This window comes from Lepisma saccharinum, chromosome 26 (genome assembly GCF_977018435.1).
Source record: "Lepisma saccharinum chromosome 26, izLepSacc3.1, whole genome shotgun sequence".
In the NCBI taxonomy this organism is placed as follows: Eukaryota; Metazoa; Arthropoda; class Insecta; order Zygentoma; family Lepismatidae; genus Lepisma; species Lepisma saccharinum.
In genome coordinates, this window is record NC_139254.1 from 36,981,105 (window position 1) to 37,002,781 (window position 21,677).

General features: G+C 38.9%; 2 protein-coding genes across 2 annotated transcripts in view; one reads left to right on the forward strand and one right to left on the reverse strand.

The window, feature by feature from the left end:
• Positions 1-2,177: 2,177 nt before the first annotated feature.
• Positions 2,178-7,070, forward strand: LOC145979628 (histone-lysine N-methyltransferase SETMAR-like). The gene is made up of 2 exons (XM_083112594.1): positions 2,178-2,839; positions 6,902-7,070. The coding sequence occupies exons 1-2, from the start codon at positions 2,178-2,180 to the stop codon at positions 7,068-7,070; spliced, it is 831 nt and encodes a 276-aa protein (XP_082968720.1).
• A 381-nt stretch (positions 7,071-7,451) lies between these two features.
• The window catches only part of LOC145979556 (clavesin-2-like), a 42,140-nt gene continuing 27,914 nt past the window's right edge, over positions 7,452-21,677 (reverse strand). Inside the window, exons 3-4 of the mRNA XM_083112527.1 lie at positions 16,843-16,987; positions 7,452-7,589 (exon numbers count right to left, since the gene is read on the reverse strand). Of these exons, the coding sequence (XP_082968653.1) occupies positions 7,552-7,589; positions 16,843-16,987 (183 nt within the window). The 3' untranslated portion in view covers positions 7,452-7,551. The remainder of the gene's footprint in view (positions 7,590-16,842; positions 16,988-21,677) is intronic.

A 21,677-nucleotide genomic window follows, 5' to 3' on the forward strand; every position in this document is an offset into this window, starting at 1 on the left:
GTCCTGATTGTAGCAAAAATAAGACTCGCATGATATAACAGATACAAATAACCCGTGATATTAATTCTATCACTCCAAAAAGTCAGTAATACTTGAAAAGTATCCTGAATAAAAGACTATAAGGGTAAATATTTCTCCTGGAATAAAATAGTTTGGCAGGTGGACTTAAAAGCCACGTAGTCATCTGCTAACATCGACTTGTACTGTGATTTGTCATTATATTGTTATATTTAAGGGGAAAAATAAACAATATTAATAAACATCCAGTTATAGTTCTCTTGGTAAAGGGGTTTCAGTCCTTAGACACATAATAATTTTAGTTGCAGTAAAAGATTGGCCTCTTACAAGTGCAAGAAAAGTAGAAATATTAAATATTTCGTACAGTTTATTTAGTAAGAAAAAGCAAAAAATACAATAACTGCGCAACATACTAAAAAATTTAGGAAGCAGAGATATTCTAGTGGCACCTAATAAGTCTAAAATATACTCGAAAATACTCTGACATAAGGTTGACGGTTATCTGGGATCGAAATTTTCAAGCTTTCTCTCATGCATAAAGAGGCTCTAGGAAACACTAAGCCTCAATAAAATGGAAAAATAGAGTAAAAAAACACTGGGAGAGTTGTGCTGATCACATCATATGAAAAACATGCAAGAACAAAAATATATGAAACCCTACTCATATATTTAGGAAACAATACCAACCCTAACAGTAAAAATATACTGATGAAACTCTAAAATAAACAAACTTTCCTATGAAGCAAACCAAAAATAGCTTAGTGTAAGTCAATAAACCCTAACAACAACAACATTCAACAACTACATAAAATAATAATAATAATAATAGTAATAATAAAATTTGTGGCTAAAGTTTTACTTAAAAGTACTTCTTCCTTAGTGATTAGAGAAATATTTTAAATAAAGAACAAAATTCAAAGTTAAAAATTAATAAATATAAGATACAAAAGGCAATAAATAGAAAAAATAATAAAAGAAGCTGAAAAAATTATCTTTGCGAGTCTAAACTGCAATAAAGAATGTAGCCAGAATAGATGAAATTGTGATATTAGAGTAAAAAATAAACCTAAACTTCAGCTAAAGTTGAAGAAACAGTCTGTATGTCTAAATTACCATACAAACTCTTGCTTGAATCATTCAAATAGCGTTGTCTGAGTAAAAATACGCGAAAAATGTGAAATACTGGCACTAAGAGTAAAAAGTTTGGTCAAGTGAATCCTGCTGTTTATAAGGGAATAATCAAAGGGTCCGTGGTTCGCAACCTAGAAATAAGGGCAAATAGTTTATTGCATCCACTTCAACCTGTAGATACTGGGACTGATTGTTACTAGTTCAGCCAAATTCCTTACACTTTAGGTGAAATAGTCTTTGCTATGTTACAGAAGGCGGAAGAAAAAAGCCACGTAAATTACTACAGCAAAATAAATTGGAACCTCAAAAAAAAAATCAATAAAATATTGGCGGCACCTGACTTGAATTACAAATTATTATCCCATACAGTTCCCGTAGGGGGACCGTTAACAATGTGCAACGTGCCACCTCTCGTAACTCCAGGGCATGGAGATCCGAATTGGCAACACACTGCTCCTTGCTCTGGCTGGTCAGTTGGGGCACCAGTCTCACCCAGGGATTGGGATTAAGACGATCCACCCTTCCTCCAGGAAGGAAACCCCCAAATTGCGACACGTGACAGTAAATAAAATTCCAAATACTTTATAATTAAAATGTCCAAAATCTTTAATCAGGAATCGCGCATACATACTGACTCGCACAAATTAAAAGTTAAAATTTGTTATGTCCTGCTCGCTCGCAGGCAGTGATAAACAACTTATTTAACATGAGAGTCACGCACCACCTTCACAGTTAATAGCAAGACCTCAACTCTTACCTCAAGCGCGAGGCGCAGCATAACAGATTGTTCTAACTTACAATACAAACTAATAACATAAAATAACAAGTAAATTGAGGGTTGGAACTTAAATAGTGGCAACACTGCTGTGGAGACACTATGGAATGTAGTAGTGGCGCTGATAGCACACGTTGTTGACATACCTACCTTACCTCCGAGCAAATGGACTCACCGTCCCACGTCACAGGCAGGCGCACATGCGAGGGAAACACAGTCACTTGTGAGCGAGCGGTCTAACGTGAAGGTCACTATGTTTTCCAAACAGGAACAATGGAGTTGGATCAAGATTGAATGTGCCAGAGGTCGTACAGCACGACAGTGTCATCAAGGGCTTCAAGAGGCGTGCGGGGAATTGGTATTGCTGTACCGAACAGTGGCACGGTGGGTAAAAGCCTTCAACGAAGGTCGGCAAACTGTGGCAGCCATGCATCGGGCAGGTCATCCTAGCGTCTCTGAAGAAGAAGTGCAAGCTGTTGCCGCGTTAGTGGACAGTGATCGAAGCATGACGATTCGTGATCTCGCCCACGAAACCGGATTAGCACATACGACTGTGCTTCGCATCCTGAAGGAACGCCTGGGCTTGCGCAAAATTGTATCACGATGGGTTCCGCATGAGTTGGCGGAAATTCAGAAATGGATGCGTTACGAGGCTGCTCAGACGCACTTGGAGCGCTATGAGCGCGAAGGTGAGGCTTTCTTACGCCGTATCGTAACACTGGATGAGACATGGGCCAGATCTTACGAGCCAACACTGAAACGCCAATCCAACGAATGGCGTCATTATGGGTCGCCGCGAAAGTCGAAAGTGCGTCAGAGCCCCAGTGTGGTGAAAGTTATGGTGATTCTCGTGTACGACTGTGATGGTGTTATCCTAACGCATTACGTTCCTTCACGGCAGGCTGTCAGTGCCCAGTATTACTGTTCATTTTTGGAGCATCAACTGCGACCAGCTTTGCGAAAGAAGCGGCGACACTTTCTGTGCAACCCACCCATCATTTTGCACGACAATGCATGGGCGCATCAGTGGCGTAGCATGGACATTTCGGGTGGGAACGCCAAGTCCGAAGGAAGGGTCGGCCCTTTCTTGCTTAATAATTTACTTATGGTATTAGTCGCCACAGGTATTGTTTATTTGCCTGAAGTCAGCTGGGTTTTCAGACCTACTATAATGGCTGGGGATACGTCGGGCTGACTATTCCAATACTTGTTAAAGATCTCTACGCTTAGAGGTGATGAAGGAAAGCGTGGGAGGGAGACCGGCAGTCGGTAGGTATGCCTAGGTCCTTCATGGGCTGTTGCGCGACGGATTTTTTTAATGCATGTTTTAGCATAGAAAACCTAACTTTTCTATGGTTTTAGCTAGAAAATTAGATGCCTCATTATGCCACAAATGTTTTGAACTCTGGTGTTTTATACTTTTTTTTAATACTTTTCTGCATGACGCAAGTCATTAAAAACCTACCTGAATCATAAGTGCCTCTGCACAACAGTAGACGTCATTGTTGTGGATGATCCAACTACTGATTGATTTGGTTTATTTTATTTCGCTTTTCTACCACTTTTGGTTAATTGCGAATATGAATATGAGTGATGATATTGATGAAGGGACACTGACAAAGAACACCCGTGCTCACGCCGGGATTCGAACAAGGGACCTCTGTCGTCTTGGCGCACTGTGCAAAGCAGAGTGGATGATCCAAATATCGTACACTCTACTGACGTAACAGTGCCGATTAGTAATTCAGACCACTGTTTATTACATCTTGAGAATGCTGATAAACATTTTAAAATAATTTTGTCCAGAGACCATTTGATGTTAAGAGTTTTCAAATGAATGCTAAACATTTCCATTGACACAATATTAAGTAGTCAGATAATAACGAAAAAATACAATAAAAAAAATTAATAGTTTTGCGGGTTAAGTGGTAGAGCGATAAATTAAACAATGCAGTGGCCATTAAGAAACAGTATATTTGAGATTGGTAAAGTTACATCAGTCAATATTGCGTATTGTAGCATCACATAGCACGAGTTGCATGAGCGCGAAGAGCAAAGAACCGGGTAGGAATTCTACCGCTGTCGTCTGCTTCAGAAGGCAGGAAGGGTCACATGAACCAATCACGGTAAACCTCTCTGCTCCGTACCGTACGCTGGCGTGCGAGAGAGCATTTACGCGCGTGTTGTAGAAATCGAAGCTTTCCCTCCAGAAAGGCAGCACGGAATATAGAATCCTGTACGCCGAACCTGCTCGGTGTCCGGCCTGGAAAGGCATTGAAAAGAGATGCTAGAACGAGTTTTGAGAGTGGAGCGTTGCAAGCGGATCGCGAAAAATAGCTATTATAATGGCATGAAGGTCAAACATTTATGAAATTAGTCACGTTTTACTTTATAATCACAGCATTTAAGCATTTTTGAAATTTTAAATCTGGGAACGCCGAGCGTACGGGCGTATTATAACGCTACGCCACTGGGGCGCATACAGCGCAAGCTGTGGCTGCTCTGTTCGGTCGATGGGACTGGGAAGTACTGTACCATCCACCATACTCCCCGGACTTAAGTCCTTGTGACTTTGATTTGATTCCGAAGATGAAGGAACCACTTCGTGGTATTCGCTTCAGAACTGTTCCAGAGATTCAACAGGCAGTAGACCGCTCCAATAGCACCATCAACAGAACAGGCTCTGCTAACGGTATACTACGCCTTCCACATCGCTGGCAACGGGTTCTACACAACGCTGGTGACTACTTTGAAGGACAGTAACAGGTACAAACATGTAACTCTTGTGTATCGATTGTGAATAAATAGTTGCCACTATTTAAGTTCCAACCCTTGTATAAGCTTGCTGTAACAAAACATTTTACAAATCTGACAATTCCTTCATCCAAAATTTATGTTCCATTCTGGTCATTGTTATTTGACCTAGTTTTTATAAAGAGCATAATCTTCTATTGACCTACTTGTTTTTCCTCTGAGCTTATCAATAATCAGTGTCTATTGTTTTGTCAACAATGGCATTTTTACCACATTATACATTTTGAGCCATTGTTGTTAAATAACTCTCTCATTTGATTCATTCAAAAATAAATAAACAAGACAGAAAATAAAAGAACTGATTGTTACAAGGCTGAAACTATATATATATATCAACAATGTTTTTCTTACAAGAAAAAGTCTTATAGTTTTGTGTTGAAAAGAGAGAGCTTTTTCTTTTGTTTCGTTTTTATCGCAGCATGGTAAAGAATGCAGTGTACTAGATTGTTCATCATTGTTGAACATGAAAAAGAGAATATTTGTTGAATAAAATTCACTGGTATTCTGAGGTTTCTTGAGGTTGTTGGACAAGGAGGATAGAATAAAAGGTTCCGAAGGAGCAACACCGATGTTTTCATAAATACAATTGTTCGTTAACCATATATTTATTGTATAAAGCGAGCCACAGCTGATCTTGAGAATTACAGGACTAGATAAGACATGTACAATAACATTCAGTTCGATTTATAAAACAGCTGTTTTCCCACTTAGCTAAAACTTTCTCATGCGCATTGCGTGTGGCATTCATAAAAGGTTTTGAAACACAGGAACCTGTTTCATTAAATTTAATTCACTCTTCACTCTGCTAAATCTTTCTCACCTTTTGGAAAATTCGACTTCATAAGCCAATAGTAATTAAAATACATTTGGACTATCATATAATTTACACTTCAGGTTTGTGCATTTGCCATCTACTTATCTTCACAGATACGATGCTCACATGTATACTATCCTTTGGCACTCGTATCACATACAATATTTTAGGTGACGGAGGATGCATCACATAGTTGAAGTGTCAACTTATTTACTTGAAAGTCTACTTTTCCTCTAGCAATCACATCGAAAGGAAACTCCACAAACATGTCAGCGGGGAGATTCTTCACAACATAGATGTTGACTTTATGCCCATCAAAATTTCCTGTGTCCAATATGAATAAACAAACAGTCCAGCTAAAGTGGTGTTAACTATGGAGTATTACAGTCTATAGATATATGTCAGTTTCTTCACTATTTGACAGGGCTATTGTAGTAGTAACATCAGGTGGTTTTCCTGAGGCGGCTCGCTTCTTGCACAGTCCTTGCCCAACTCGGAATGAATTAATTAGGCAAGATGAGTGTTTTCCTGGCCACTATGACCATCGAGACTACAATAGTAGCACCTTGTATCATTTATGGCCTCTTGCTGCTCAGGTGTTAATTGCAGGCGACGAGGTTCCGGATACGGGCGATATTGTCTCTGAACCTGTCGATTAGGCCACGCATTCTGCCTAATCGTACGCACCTGCGGCGACCTGGTATTCTGCGGATGACGAGAATTAGCATCTTCAATTCATCGTCCCTCACCACCTGCGTTATCATACTGTCTGAAGCCCATAGGTTCTTTGCACGACTCGTAGCTTTTCAGGAAAGCAGTCAGATCACGAATATTTCTCGGTGCATTCGCAAGGCACAGATGATGTACACGGAAGGGCAATTGTTCGAAAATTAGCATAACAACTTCCGGTTCTCGCAGAGTGTCCGATAGATTTTTAAAACCTCGTATATGGTCCAGGCATAACTTTCCATGCTTGCATTGGTCTGCCGCGAGTACCGCTGAAATCGCCAAGATTCAAGAGGATTGTCAGAACTACAGTGGAAAAAGTGAAAGCAGAACTCAAAGAATATGTGGCAGATCCTGTTTCCACACAAACAGTCTGACGGGAGCTTCATAAACTCAACAGTAGGGGTTGGGCTGCAATTCCTAAACCTCTGATTACTCACACCAATGCCAGTGCAACCAAAGTGTGGGGACCATCATTACAAAACATGTAGCAGTGGTGACTGGAAAAATGTAATATGGTCAGATGAATTGCCTTTCTCATTGTTTCTGACAACGGGGCACGTGCATGTGTGGCAAACGCCTAAAAAGGTGTACTTTCCAGACTTCCTGCATTCTACTCACAGGTATGGAGATGGTTATGTGATGGTTTTGCCAGCAATCTCCTGGTATTCTGTTGGCCCCATCATTCCTCTGAAAAGTAAAATTACAGCTAGTAACTTCATGGACATTTTAGACGACCAGATTAATCCTATGGTACAGCTGTTGTTCCCCAACAAGGATGCAATCTTTTGAGATGATAATGATCATACTCACACTGTCAGAGCTGTTCAGTCTTGGTTTATGGAACATAAAGATGAACTTGAACACCTTTCCCAACCAGTGCAATCACCATAAAAAATGATATAAATTGTGAGAAGAAATCCTTTCTAATATAAATTAATTTCTAATGTCAATTTTCTTCCATGATGGAAAAAAGTTTGTATTAATGACACCTGAATATAATTACTAACCAAATTTCACCAAACGTCCTGTGGCCTCTGTATTTATACTAAATATTGCTGCACCTTTATATTTCTGTAATAAATCTTATCTTATTGTATTTGGTATAGTACAATAATCATTTGTCATAGAAAATAATGTATTCTTAATGAAAATCTTGTTTATTTTTCAATTGCCTTTGTTATTAAAATATTCTTCTTCCATATTTAATAAAATACAATGAGAATAAAAAGATCCAAACATACATGAGTAGGAATATGTGCTTCAGTAAGTTCTAGTACTTGACGTATCCGTATCCATATGTTAATAGCTCTGAAATAAAATATTTAAAGAAAACCATCGTAAAATCCATTATTGAAATACATATACGTACATATAAACATTTAGACGAATTCTAACCAATATCATTCATAAAAAATTCCAACCTATGACGTAAAACTAGAATTACAAGGAAAATTACCTCCTTGAACTATGGTGAGGAGCCAAATTGACTCCCATGTAATGGAAAGATAAAGATGAGTAAAATCAGAAAAATATTGGAAATATCAAACGGATTGACTACTTTTTCACATTTTTATTTTTTATTTTTAATGTAATAACATCCATGTATTTAGTTTCTACTTGAAACACAGACACTTTGTGGCTTCGGTACAAAATTTACATACCATAATCTCACAAGACCTCCACGCGCAAGTACGATTCGCAGGTCCTTTAGCCTGTAGTTCCACTGTATCACCATTATCATGATTTATTATTATCGTCAGTGAGAATAAAACATTCTGGATGTACTATATATTTTTTTGTCATTATAGCTGAATTTTGGCAATTTTTTAATTATAGTTTGCAAAATATTAACTGCGATGTTTATTTACAGTTTAATGATAATGACACTGTTTATGGTTTAACATGATTAATATCTTGTATATTATTCTACAAAAAATGTTATTTTTGTTTTGCCCGTGAAAATTATTGAATTTTAAATTAAGATAAATTTAAGTGTGCTTATAAATTTTTACATTTCCTTTCATGTGAACTTCATCCCATCAGTACATACATGCAGCGGCAGCTCGTGACATTTTACAGATGCATGCTACTACAGGTAGATGTTGTTTCTTGTATTTACAATTATCCCCCCCTCCCAAAAAAACACATACACATTTATACACACAAGCTTCTAACGTATGCAGGTTTTCTTTTCCCCGAGGGATCAGAAATTGTAAAGGTCTGTATCACACAGCTGCTTTCTACGTACGGCCGGAATAAACTATAAATTATTTTGCAATCACCGATTTAAACCTTCATTTTAAAAGTTATTCAAATACAAAAATGATATTCGGAGATCATTTTAAGGGGTGTTTGCATTTAACACTGTTTTTTGTTTCTGAGTTCTTTGCTGCTTTCATCCGAAACTCAAAATTTAGAGATGGGATGTAATCCCATCAATTTCCTAGCCCCAACCTCTCGTACGCCACTGATTGGAACAACAGAGCACAACTGTCGTTTACAATGACTGCTCCATATGCCGCGCGCGTGACCATGAACCGCGCAAAAAAAAAAAAAATAGTGTCTGATTCTGTAAAGCTATCCGCAAATTTTCTTCTTATACTGAGATGACAACACCTACTGAGATGACAACACCTACCGTGCTGTGGATCTGTGTAGCAAGCTAGCAGACGGATTTCGCGAGCTGATTGGCTCAAACCCTACCTTCCCGTAGAACCGAGGGGCTTTCGGCCAGATTCGGAACGACGCAAGGTGGCGAAAATGTGCTATGAAGCCAATAGCATGGTAGCTTAACAGTGTGCGGAAAATGCATAGCGCGCTGCAAATTTTTGAGCCTCCTAACGTAAGAAGTTTCATTTCACTGCAGTGTTTTATTAAACTTCTTCAATCTATAAAATGTGTCCCTTTTTTTCTTTTCATTTTAGTAAATTGAGTAACGTGCTATAGCACGGTAGCACGTATTAAGCAGCCGCCACTGCATACACGTGTATTTGGTTTCTTTTCCTTTCTTAGAGCCTAGTAAACACCATTAAATGATTACGAGATGTGTGAGGGTGTGTCAGGGTGACTCTGTGTGTTTGTGTGATGTAGACAGCCATGACGAAAGCTAGCACTAATTATCAGCATACTTGACCCAAATAAATTGTGGTAGTGTGAAGCCTGGTGCTATGTCACAAGAAGTGACAAGCACTCTCCTGAAGGACACGAAAAAACTAGGTTCAAACGACCATGTTGTAATTATCTCAGGTACAAATGACGTCGCCAGGACTGAGGGAAGTAACATATTTAAAACTCTCACAAACAAACTAGAACATCTTCGCCACACAAATGTAATTGTTGCAACCATCCCCCACCGCCATGACCTCATTGAGGAATCGTGTGTGAACATAGCAATAAAGAGAACTAACAATAAGATATCCATCATTGCCAAGGAGTTTCAAAATGCAAGAATACTTCAACTACATACAGTCGAAAGAGCATTCCACACAAATTATGGCATGCACTTCAACAAGGCTGGAAAGAAAATAATATCTTCATCGATTCTGGACATAGTTAACACAAACTCAGAAGCCAATCTTGAGGTCATCCCCCTTCACTGGAATGATAGCAATCCCCCAAAAACTGAAGTACCGGAGAACATAATAGTCTTAATAAGAAAGAAGAAGTGTCTACAGATTTGCCTTGCTCAAATAGTGATTGTGAAAGTCAATCAATTCTCTCTCTCAAAGGAAAAGTGGAAAGTGAAGTGTGTGATGTGCTCTGTAATGTTATATCAACCAACCTAACCTTGAAAGTTCAATTAAAAATACTCCACGTGCATCAACAAGAGAAAGGCGAATTCCAAAAAAAAAATTAATGATGATTTTTATTGCAAAAGATAAAATATTTGTAATGGTAAAAAATAACCCAATCAACCACCGTAATCATATGCAATCCATACCAAATACCTCCCCATCACCTGCAAAAAATGCTAACACACCCAGACTCAATATTGCAAGTAAAGTAAATAATAAAAATATGCAAAATATAATGACAAGAAACTCTCTTATGACAATTATGCACAATAATGTACAATCTGCCACCAATAAAATAGATCTTATAGAATTATCCTTATATGAATTCCAGCCCGACATTCTGACATTGACTGAATTTGGTCTCACCGAGGACGAATCACAATTTTACACTCTAGAATGATATAGCTTGGTATCAAAATTTACCAGAGAGGAATACAAAAGTGGAGGTATTGCCCTATATACAAAAACCAGCCTGACAAGGACTATAGAGATTAAGTGGCTTCAACCATTATGCAACGAAATGGTATTTGAAGTTGCTGGAATTGAAGTTAATATAAATAATCATATTTATACAATAATAACATTATATGGATCCCCAAGCTGTAGTATCAGTGATTTTCTCTCAAAATTAGATGTTGTGTTACAAAGGCTAACAGTGCCAAATTGCAATGTCATTATTCTAGGTGACATAAATATTGAGCTCCTTCAAAGCAATACAAAATGTAAAGAGTATATAGATCTTAGATCTTCTTAAATCTCATGGGCTTAATCAAATTGTAAAAAAGAAAATACCAGGATAACACACAATATCCAACCACACAGCACAACTAATGCAAGTAAACCTGCCCACAAACCATAATATAACAAAAAGATATGCAATAGAATGCAAAAATATTAATGAAGATAGTATCAGATATTTATCCTATCTTCTAAAAAGAGAAGAATGGACAGATGTTTACCAATCAGATACTACGGAAAAAATTTGGGGAAAATTTATAAACACACTAGTATATTATCTAAATGTTGCATGTCCTCTAATAAAGGAATATATATATTTAAATAAAATAAATAAAGATTGGGTCACAAACATAATTCTTCAGAAAAATTTGAACTAAAGAGTATCCATGACAAATACATAACTACCAAATAAAAAACTTATAATGATATGTATAAAAAAGTAAGAAAAAAGAGTATGAAAAATTAATCAAATCTGAGAAAGCTCGCCATTTATCACAAAAAATAAGAAGCAATAGCAATACATCTAAATCATATGGGATATACTGAACAAACAACAAGGGAAAAATAACAAAAAAGATAAAGGAAACATCTCACTAGCTATAAATGGAACTGAGGTAAAAGATCCAGAAAACATAGCAACAATATTCAATAACTGTCTTGTGGATGACAACCCAAACACTAGTTTGCAAACAAAACACAATGAAAATTCGGGACAATACACTAATGCAATTCAAAACTCTATGACACTGGAAGAAATAAGTATAAATGACCTTGGGAAAGCTATTAATTCCCTAAATAACAAGAAATCATGTGATATTGATGGTTGGTCTAACTGTCTAGTAAAATAATGTACATCCTGTCTACTCCTGCCTCTGCAATTTGCTATAAACTCATCAATAAGAAATGGTATATTCCCAAAGATCTTAAAAAAGAGTGTCATAAAACCGATATACAAAAAGGGGCCTAAAACAGACACCTTAAATTACTGACCAATAGCAATTAATTCAACCTTCTCCAAAATTCTCGAAAAAAATATCTCCAATAAAATCCATGATTTTTGCTCCAAATTTAATATTGTAAATGAATATCAGCATGGTTTTCAAAAAGACAAATCAACTAATTCTACAACTGTACAGTTTATAAAAATAATTACTAAAGCCTTGGAGGACAAGGAAACTCCAAGCACAGTACTTCTAGATCTGTCCAAAGCATTTCACTCTCTCAACCATAACACACATAAACTGTATAGTTTAGGTATCCGAGGTGGCACATTTAACTTGATTAAATCATTTCTCTCTGATTGAATACAATGCACTCAAATTGAGCACTCAAGGATCTATACTTCGTCCATTATTATTCATCTTTACATCAATGACATACCGAAGAACAACATGACTCAAACTATCACCTATGCAGATGACACCAACATAATATGTAGGGCAAAAACAAAAGAACAATTAGAAATTCAGACTTACATCTTAATTAATCAAATAACCCAGTACTAGAACACTAAATGTAAACCATCAAAAAACAAATTTCGTGATTTTTATCCCTGGCAACAAGAAGAACTTTGATAACTTAACGGTTTACTTAGATGAAAATGGAATAGAGTATGCTAACCATGTAAAATTCCTAGGAATGATCATAGATGATAAATTAAATTGGGCATGTCATATTGACTATATCTGTGAAAAACTCACAAAAAATCTTTATCTATTGAAAATCCTTTCACAATATAATATTAAGGAAATCAATATGAACCTGTATTATGGTCTTATTTATCCTCACTTAGAATACTGTATTACAGCTCGGGGAGGGGCAGCTCACGGATATACCAAGAGAATGTTCACACTACAGAAAACGGCTGTTAGACTTAGATGCAAAATACCATCCAGATCCACATGCAGAATTGCCTTTCACGAAAACAAAATTATGACTGTATATTCGCTCTATGTTTATAAATCTATTATCTATGTACTTAATGACAAGACACAATTAAGAAATGAAGAAATTCATGGACATAATACAAGACAAAGACAAAACTTCCGTATCCAGACTAAGAGATTAACTTTGACAGACAGATCACCACATTCTGCAGGCACAAAATTCCACTACCACCTTCCCTCTTGGCTAAAAATATCACTCCCTTAAAGAAAAAGTTGCAGCTAATCAAAAAATACCTCACAGACAGAGCATTAAAACAGACATTAATGAACTATAAATTAGATTGGGTACAAATATCAAGTAGACAAATATATGTAATAATGTCATAGAAGGAACATTGTAACTCTAATTATAAAAAGTTATGCATGTACTTTATATATATATATATATATATATATATATATATATATAATGGATAAAAGCAAGGAGGGCCAAAAGGGCTAAGTAAAAATCAAAGAAGGTAAAAGGAAACACTCACCGGACAGTAGAAAAATTCAAAATTTTCGCTAATTTCATAGCATCATCGGTGTGAGAGGAAATAGACGGAACTGGAAGTTGGGGCACTGCAGAGTTGCCAGGTCCCCATCGAAGAAGAAGCGGTGCGTAGAACGAAAAAAAAAAACACTGTTTCGTCACCAGGCTCGTCGTAAACTGTGAGTGTGTAGGAAGAGTTGGGAGGGCGGGAGGGACGGGATGGTTTGGGGGGCAAGGTGGGTGAGGGGTGGGCATTACTGGGTGGCCTTGTTCAGGCCAGGTGGTGTGGTTGCACTCATGGCCGATATATAGGCCCTTTCCCATCTTTTGCGAACAGAGGTGTTGGCTGGTTTGGGTAGGAGATGGATGATCGCTACCCGGAAGCAGTCGTTGAAACTGATGTTGTGGTGGTTGGTGTGGACGGCGACAGTGAAGTCCAGGTTGTGGGTGGAGGAGCGGCGGTTATTGATGCGGAGGTTGAGGGCTGTTGATGTTTCCCCCAGGTAAAAATCACCACAGATGTTGCAGCTGAGGATGTAGATAAGGTTTGAAGCATGGCAGGTCCCTTTGGGATGAAGGGTAAATTTGCCAGTGGCCGTGTGCACCTGGAGGGTGTGAGAAGTGATGAGGATGGGGCAGGTCTTGCACCTGGGGCGGTTGCATTTATGGGCAGGGGGTTGTTGGATGTGTGGTGAAGGAGTGTTGTGGACCAGGATGTTTTGGAGGTTGGGGGGGGGGGGGGGGCGTTTGAAAACCACCCTGGGTTTGTCGGGAAATATGCTTTTGGTTTCAGGATCACTGTGGAGAATTGGGAGAAGAGAGTGCAGTGTGTGCCTGATTTTGTTGAGGTGGGGATGATATTGGGTGATGAGTGCCGGTGGGTTGGTGGCAGCAGGTTTCTTGGTAATAGTGGTATGTGAGGCAGCTCGCGATATTTGCTTGGTGACCAGGATGGAGGGATATCCACGGTTAACCAGGGCCTGGTGTAGGCGGAGGTTATAATTCTGGCGGGAGGTGGGTGAAGTGTTCAGGCGCTGTCCCCTGAGGGGCAGAGAGAATGGAATGGCTTTTTTGGTGTGGAACGGGTGGGAGCTGGAGAAGTGTAGGTACTGCATGTGGTTGGTGGGTTTTATGTGGATGGAGGTAGTCAGGTGTCCTCCCTCGATGTGCACGTCCACATCCAGGAAGGTGATCTGGTTGGGGGAGTGCATCCAGGTGAATTTTAGGGAACGGGAGTGGTTAAGTTCGTCCAGGAAAGCTGACAAGGATGGTTCTCCATGTGTCCAGAGCATGAAGATGTCGTCGATGAAGCGGAGCCAGAGGAGGGGTTGGAGGGGTTGGGTAGCCAAAAACTCTTGCTCAAGTTTGCCCATGAAGAGGTTTGCATAGGATGGGGCCATTCTGGTACCCATGGCTGTACCTCGGATCTGTAGGAAATTTTGGTTTTCAAAGGTGAAGTTGTTACAAGTGAGGACAAGGTGGGCTAGGTGGGTCAGGAAGTTGGTGCTGGGGTTGTGAGGTTTGGGTCTGCTATTGAGATAGAATTCTATGGAGCGGAGGCCATGGGAGTGAGGTATATTGGTGTAGAGGGAAGTAACATCGATGGTGGCAAGGATGGTATTTGGGGGCAATGGTGGAAGGGTGCTGATTTTCTGGAGGAAGTGGTTGGTGTCACGGAGGTAGGAGGGCAGAGCTTTCACAAGAGGCTGGAGATGGGAGTCAACAAAGGCTGAGATTCTTTCTGTGGGAGAGTTATAGCTGGACACAATGGGTCTACCGGGGTTGCCAGGTTTGTGGATTTTGGGCAAAAGATAGAAGGTGCGGGTGCGGGGATTGTCGGGTATTAACATGGCGGTGGTACGAGCTGTTAGGCCTTCAGGGGGGCCGCGGGTGTGGATGAAGTCCTGGATTTTGTTGAGGTGTTCGGCGGATAGGTCAACTGTGGTGGGTTTGTAGGTGGAGGGGTCAGCCAGCTGGCGGTTGGCTTCCGCCAGCTAGTCTTGAGAGTTCAAGACCACCTTGGTGGACCCTTTGTCAGCTGGGAGGATTTTGATGTTGTGGTTGTTGCGGAGGTCTCTGAGAGCTTTCTGTTGGGGGGGGGTTGAGGTTAGGTTGGTTGTGAAAGTTATTTAAGAATGAGCTGTCAGAGGTGGTGGAAATGACGGCAGTGATGTATCTTTCCAAGGGGTGGTTGGTGGGCAGGGGGGTGGATCTTGGGAGGAGGGGGGCTAAATTGAAGGAGGCTCGGGTGGGTTTCACTGGTGGTAGTTTGGAGTGAGGGATTTTTGGCCCAGAAATGTTGCCATCGGAGGTTGCGAGCAAATGTGTGTATGTCAAAAAGTAGGCGGAATTGGTTGGGGGGAGTTGTGGGGGAGAAGGTCAGGCCTTTGGATAAAACAGCTATTTCATCAGTGCTCAGTTTATGGCTGGATAAATTGAGTACAGTCTGGATGTTTTTGAGTGGGTTAGGGTCATTGGTGGTCATGGATCTGGTAGGGGTGGGTTTGTCCGTGGACTGGTTGTTTCCCAAGGTGTGATGTTTGGGAGTACAGTTTTGGTTTTCAGGGGGGGGGTCTGTGGTGGTGTGGGAGGGGTGGGCAATGGTAAAGGGGGGTCGGGTAATAGTGGGCATGTTGGTGTGGGACTGAAATTGGGCGGCAGTGGAAGGGGAAGGGTGCAGCCAGTCTGAAAAGCTTGACGGCAGAGATTGGAGAGTTTTTGGAGGTGTTTAGTGTTAAGGTCACTGGCAATGGAATGGGCGGTGTACCAGAAGGAGTCTATTTTGTGATGGTGGTTACCTGGGGTCAGCAACAGGATTTTGATAAGGGATTGAATAGAGATGGACAGTTCTCGGGCGCGATTTAGCTGGGATCGGTACATGGCGTGGGTCAGTTCAATAGCGAAATTTCTCGCTAGTGGGAAAATCGTGGGTTTTATGCTTGGGGGCATGGCGGAAAACGGCAGTTTGGGTGTGAGGCTTTTGGGTGTTAGGCCTAATATCAAACATGAGTGCAAGAAGCGTGCATGGGACGTAGCTTTGGTGTAGGAAACAATAAGAGATCGCAGGCGGTTCAGTTGATAGGAGTTATACGCGAAAGGATTCATACCAAAAGTGGATAATAATGGATAAAAGCAAGGAGGGCCAAAAGGGCTAAGTAAAAATCAAAGAAGGTAAAAGGAAACACTCACCGGACAGTAGAAAAATTCAAAATTTTCGCACGCTTCTTGAGGGGATCCGAACCACTGTGCCATGTGCCCCACCATATGAAGTAAAGCATAACAAAGAGAGAGGAGGGTGAATGGGTTGAGTGAGAAAAAGCAAAGAGCTAAGAATTAAACGAGAGAAACGCGAAGAGAGGAAAGGTTGGCAAAGGTCATTTTAACTTACGTCTTAGGACACTATCTGAAATTTAAGTAGGCTGTATTAAATTACCATATTTGTGATTGAATCTGAAAATCGCGAATTACAGGATGGTTTTATCGGCAGGACCACGTAAGGAAGAATGATTATGTTGGAAGGTTTGTGTTTGTGTGTGTGTGTGTGTGCGGGTGGCATTTTGGAAACTTTTATTCTATTCTCAAGCACATTAAGGTAATGTAATCTGACATACTTGTTAGCCTTTCTTCCTTCTCAGTTACCAGTTTCTCCAAGCTACAGTATGCCTCGGCGTTGCTTTGGTCTCCTCCCAGCTCTTTCGGCAAGATTTTCTTCTCTACTTTTCTATGTAATGATAGTAATTCGTTGTGAAAATATATCTGAAAGTATAAACAAGTATCATGATAGAATGTTGACAAAACTACCAGCGTTAAAGCTCTCTTTCAACATTTCTCTCGTCGGACCAGGGCGTTAAGTGGTCGATTGCCGATCTCGCTACCCAAATTTCCTAGTTCGACCCCGTCCTTCCATGACTGTCCTTTGTGAGCGTCCCTTCATCGATTCCATGGAATCATTCTCAACATGTCTATTAGCCAAAAGTAGCAGAAAATTAAAAAAAAGACCGAAATACGAATGCGAAGTACATTTTATCTCTTTCTAGCAAAATTTGGAACGTTTTATTAATATATAAATAGCTTACTTCTACATCTTCTTTATTCTACATTGAATATATCTCGTACAATATGTTTGATGCATGAACTGTAGAGGACTATTCTATTTCTCAGAAATACTAAATATTTCTCAATTGAAAATAAACTTGGTTCTAATGGGATTAGAATTACCCTTATCCATTCTCAAAAATAGATATTATCAAACTGAAGCAGATCCATACATTTGAAAATGGAGTTTAATTTTTTCAAGCCATATTTTATAAGTAATGTTGAACCAAAAATCTGTAGCATGTTCACGTTGATTACCGGAGATTATGTACCTTTATCTTCTTAGGTCAACTAAAATCAGTACTTTATGCACCTGCAGGGTATCAATGTAGCTGTCCTATCATCCATTTCATAACTTCATCAAACATCCTCATCGCCTTCGTTGACGCAAGTGGTAGAAAAGCTAAGTTAAATAAGTGCAATGAAACTAAGAAGAAAGAAATGAAAGAAACGTTTCACTACGATTTTCCAGAGACTCCACTCGCATGCAGGGAGAGAGCCTTTAACAAGAACTTTATTCCACTCCATTGTCATTTTTCCTCTTTGCATTCTCATTTTTCCTGACGCGATTAACCTGCTGTTGATTACGTTAATTTAAACAACCAAGCAACGAGACAATCCACAGCAATGCAGGAAGACGGATCACACTATAAAAAAATGAAATAATGTGGTATTATTACTTTGATTTTAGCATTGGAATCCAGTTAAATGGGTGCAGATTCATAAGAGATATCGATTATGTAATCGCGCTATGCTCACTTGGAACCAGCGAATCAAATGACCAGACAAGTATATCAGTACAAACATTCCATTGGGCCTGAAGCAGCAACAGAGATACACAAGGTGTATTTGTAGAATAAACATACATGTTTTCTTCCACTTTATGGATTGGGGAAAAAGTTGAATTGATGAAATGGAAGGACTAACGCGGGAGATTCACAACTGCCAATAATGGATTGACACGAATATCATGAAAAAGTTTTATTTTCCATTCATGTCAAACCTCCTACAAAATCAATTTCTACGAAATGTATACCTATACTTACTTAAAATTCTTCTCCACCTGACGGAAAAGATAGAGCAATATGTGGAGTCAGAACTTAGTAAAAAAAAAAAATCTTCTGTTTTATATTGATCATTTCTGTAATTCTTGAATCCAGTTTGGTCGAAACTCGAACTTGGAACCTTTTTCGGCAAGATTTCAAATTCTAATTAAGAGTTTTAGTAGTATGATTTGTGATATTATTGGCGCGATAAATGATGAACCCCCCTCAGGCAGATTTGGCTACACTTAAAACTTGCTCAACATGCCCATATGAGCTTTTTGCTCAAGTGTGGTACTCCGTCTAATCCAAGATTTTTGTAAAAATGCCCTCGGGAAGTTCCTGTGAAATGATGAGCCCCCTCAGATTGATTTGTCTACACTTACAAAAGCCACATCTGTGAGATTGTTGTCCATAAATTTGTTAAAAATATGCCCCTCTTGATATTTTTTTTGGATACACTTAAAACTAAGCCAAAAAGCCACCCACACCCACACACACACCCACACCACACCCACCCACATACACCAACACCCACCCACATACACCCACACCCACCCACACCCACACATATTTACTTCCGGTCCACTTCCGGTCCACTTCCGGTTCACTTCCGGTCCACTTCCGGTCCACTTCCGGTTTGCCTACTTCCGGTCCACTTCCGGCCCACTTGTGACCTACTTCTGGCTTATTTCTATTGCATCATGTTGTGCAACAAATTATTAGACATGTGTTGTTTTCTGATTGGTTGGTTATGACATAATGTGATGATGTGTTATATTCTGATTGGCTTATTGTTTCAGATGCTTTCAATGCGGTCTGTGCTTAGGCTATATAAAGAGATTTTGCATTGCATATCAGCCAGTATTGTGAGAGTTGTTGAAGAGTAAGGGTGTGTTGTTGCAGTGCTGCTCATATTTTTTTAAACACAAAAATATTGCAAATTTATATAAATTGAATTACAAATCTATTTGATTTAATAGACAGAATTTTTGACAACCTGTCATAGGTTTTTTAAGTATAGAGTTTTGATTTGAACCCCAAGAAATTTTATATAAATACCAAAGCCAAAAAATATTAACACACACACACACACACACACACACACACACACACACACACACACACACACACACACACAAATCACACTGCTGAACCCAACTGATATTTTTTATTAAGCATAGAATTTTGATTTGGACCCCAGGAAATCTTATATAATAAACAACAACAAAAATGCCAAATCAAAAATATTGTAATCAATGCAATAAGAATATAACCAGCCCCAATTGGGCCAGGCACCAAAAGAATTGTAATCCAGACAAATGCAGAACTCCCACAAAAATATGCCCTAAATGCCATAGAAAATATAGCATGGAATATTTCACATATAAACATAAGAGTACTTGTTCTGCATTGTCATCAACATTGCCCCCACAACCATCTACATCTGGTCTGAAAAGGAAGCATGAAGCACCTGTTAATGCTAGAGCAACAAAGCAGCCATGCTATGAACCCATCCATAGCAGTTTTGCTGGCCAACTTAGGGATTACCGGTTTGTATCAGAGCAAAAATGTGGTATTAAGAATTTTTTGAACAGTGTAAATCCTGATGTGCAGGCAATTCTAAATGCACAAAATGGCTCTTATAAGCTGTCCCTCAAATTGTTTACACAATATAAGAAGCCAAATGGCACAAAATTTACACAGCCCCACATAACAGAAACTGTACCTGTATATTCAAATACAAATTCAGACAAAATAATAAGCAGTTTGATAGATCAATTGAATATTAAACACTCTGAATTTGCTGGAAAAGAGTCTGGATGAAGCCTATGCGGATCTCCACACAGGCTCTATGTTAATATTTCTGAATTCAGCCCATTACAAAGATCTACATATCTGCCATTACCTGCCAATATTAAAAACAAAAGAGCCGTGGTTAATATTGAAAATAACGATGAGAAATGCTTTCTGTGGTGTATTTTAGCTGCTTTGTTTCCAGTTTTAAGGGATCCAGAAAGAATAAGTTATTATAAACAGCATGAACATGATTTTGATGAAGCAATGGAGGGTTTAGAATATCCAAAGTCTGTTCAGAATATTGATAAATTTGAAAAAAAGGCCAGGGATATTAATAGTAAACAATTATCTATTAATGTATTTATTTGTTCTACTGGCCGTGGCAATTGCTTGATAGCACCTCTCAGAATCAGTACATTTGATGATGATTCTGCTGTTCCGATTGATCTGCTCTTAATTGAAGGGGATGATACACACCATTATACTCTGATACATAATCTTGAAGCTTTAGTCAGAACACAACTAGACAAATTTAATAGAACATTTAAGTTGTGTAGAAGATGTTTAATTGTATTTGATGGTAGAAAAATGGTGAATGGTGTTTGTGAACAGAATGCAGAAATTGCTAAAAACAAGTTAATTGAGCATCTGAAATACTGTGGCAACCATAAACCTGTTCATATGGTGATGCCTAATCCAAGTGAAAAAGCCAATTTTTAAAAAATTGAAGCCTTGTTGGAACACCCAGCATATATAGTCTGTGATTTTGAATCAAACCTCAAACCCCTTGCATTCTGCAGTCCAGATCCTGATGAATCTTCAATTACATCATACCAGCTACATGAACCTTCTAGTTTTTATTATGTGGTTGTACAGGATGGGGTTGTTAGTAAAGAAGATTTATACAAGGGAGCAGATGCCATCAAAGAATTTGCACATAGAATAGAAAATGAGTGCCATGACATAGCATCTAATGTCTTATTAAAATCAAAACCCATGTTGCCTTTAACAAAGGATCAGATTGAAGATTTCAACAATGCAGAACAATGCCCGGTATGTGATTGTGAATTTTCAGATACAAATATCAAGGTAAAACACCATTCTCATACAGATGGTAAATTCTTAATGGCCCTGTGTAATAGCTGTAATATTAAGATCCAGAGACCAAAATTTGTCCCTATATTTTGCCATGGTGCATCCAATTATGATTTTCATCATCTGATCAGGTACAAGGGGTTTGACAAGCAGAATTTAAATATTTTAGCTGAAAATAATGAGAAATATATAGCTATTAGCAAGATAATTAAAGTTAATGGTGTTCCTATTAACTTAAGATTTCTTGATTCATACAGAATTTTATCGGCTAGCCTGGCTACACTGGCCAGTCAATTATCTGATGATCAATTTAAAATCACATGTGCTTTATTTCCAAATCAGGACCTGAAATTAATTAGGCGGAAGGGTGTATATCCGTATGACTATGTTACAGATTTTTCTAAATTTGATGA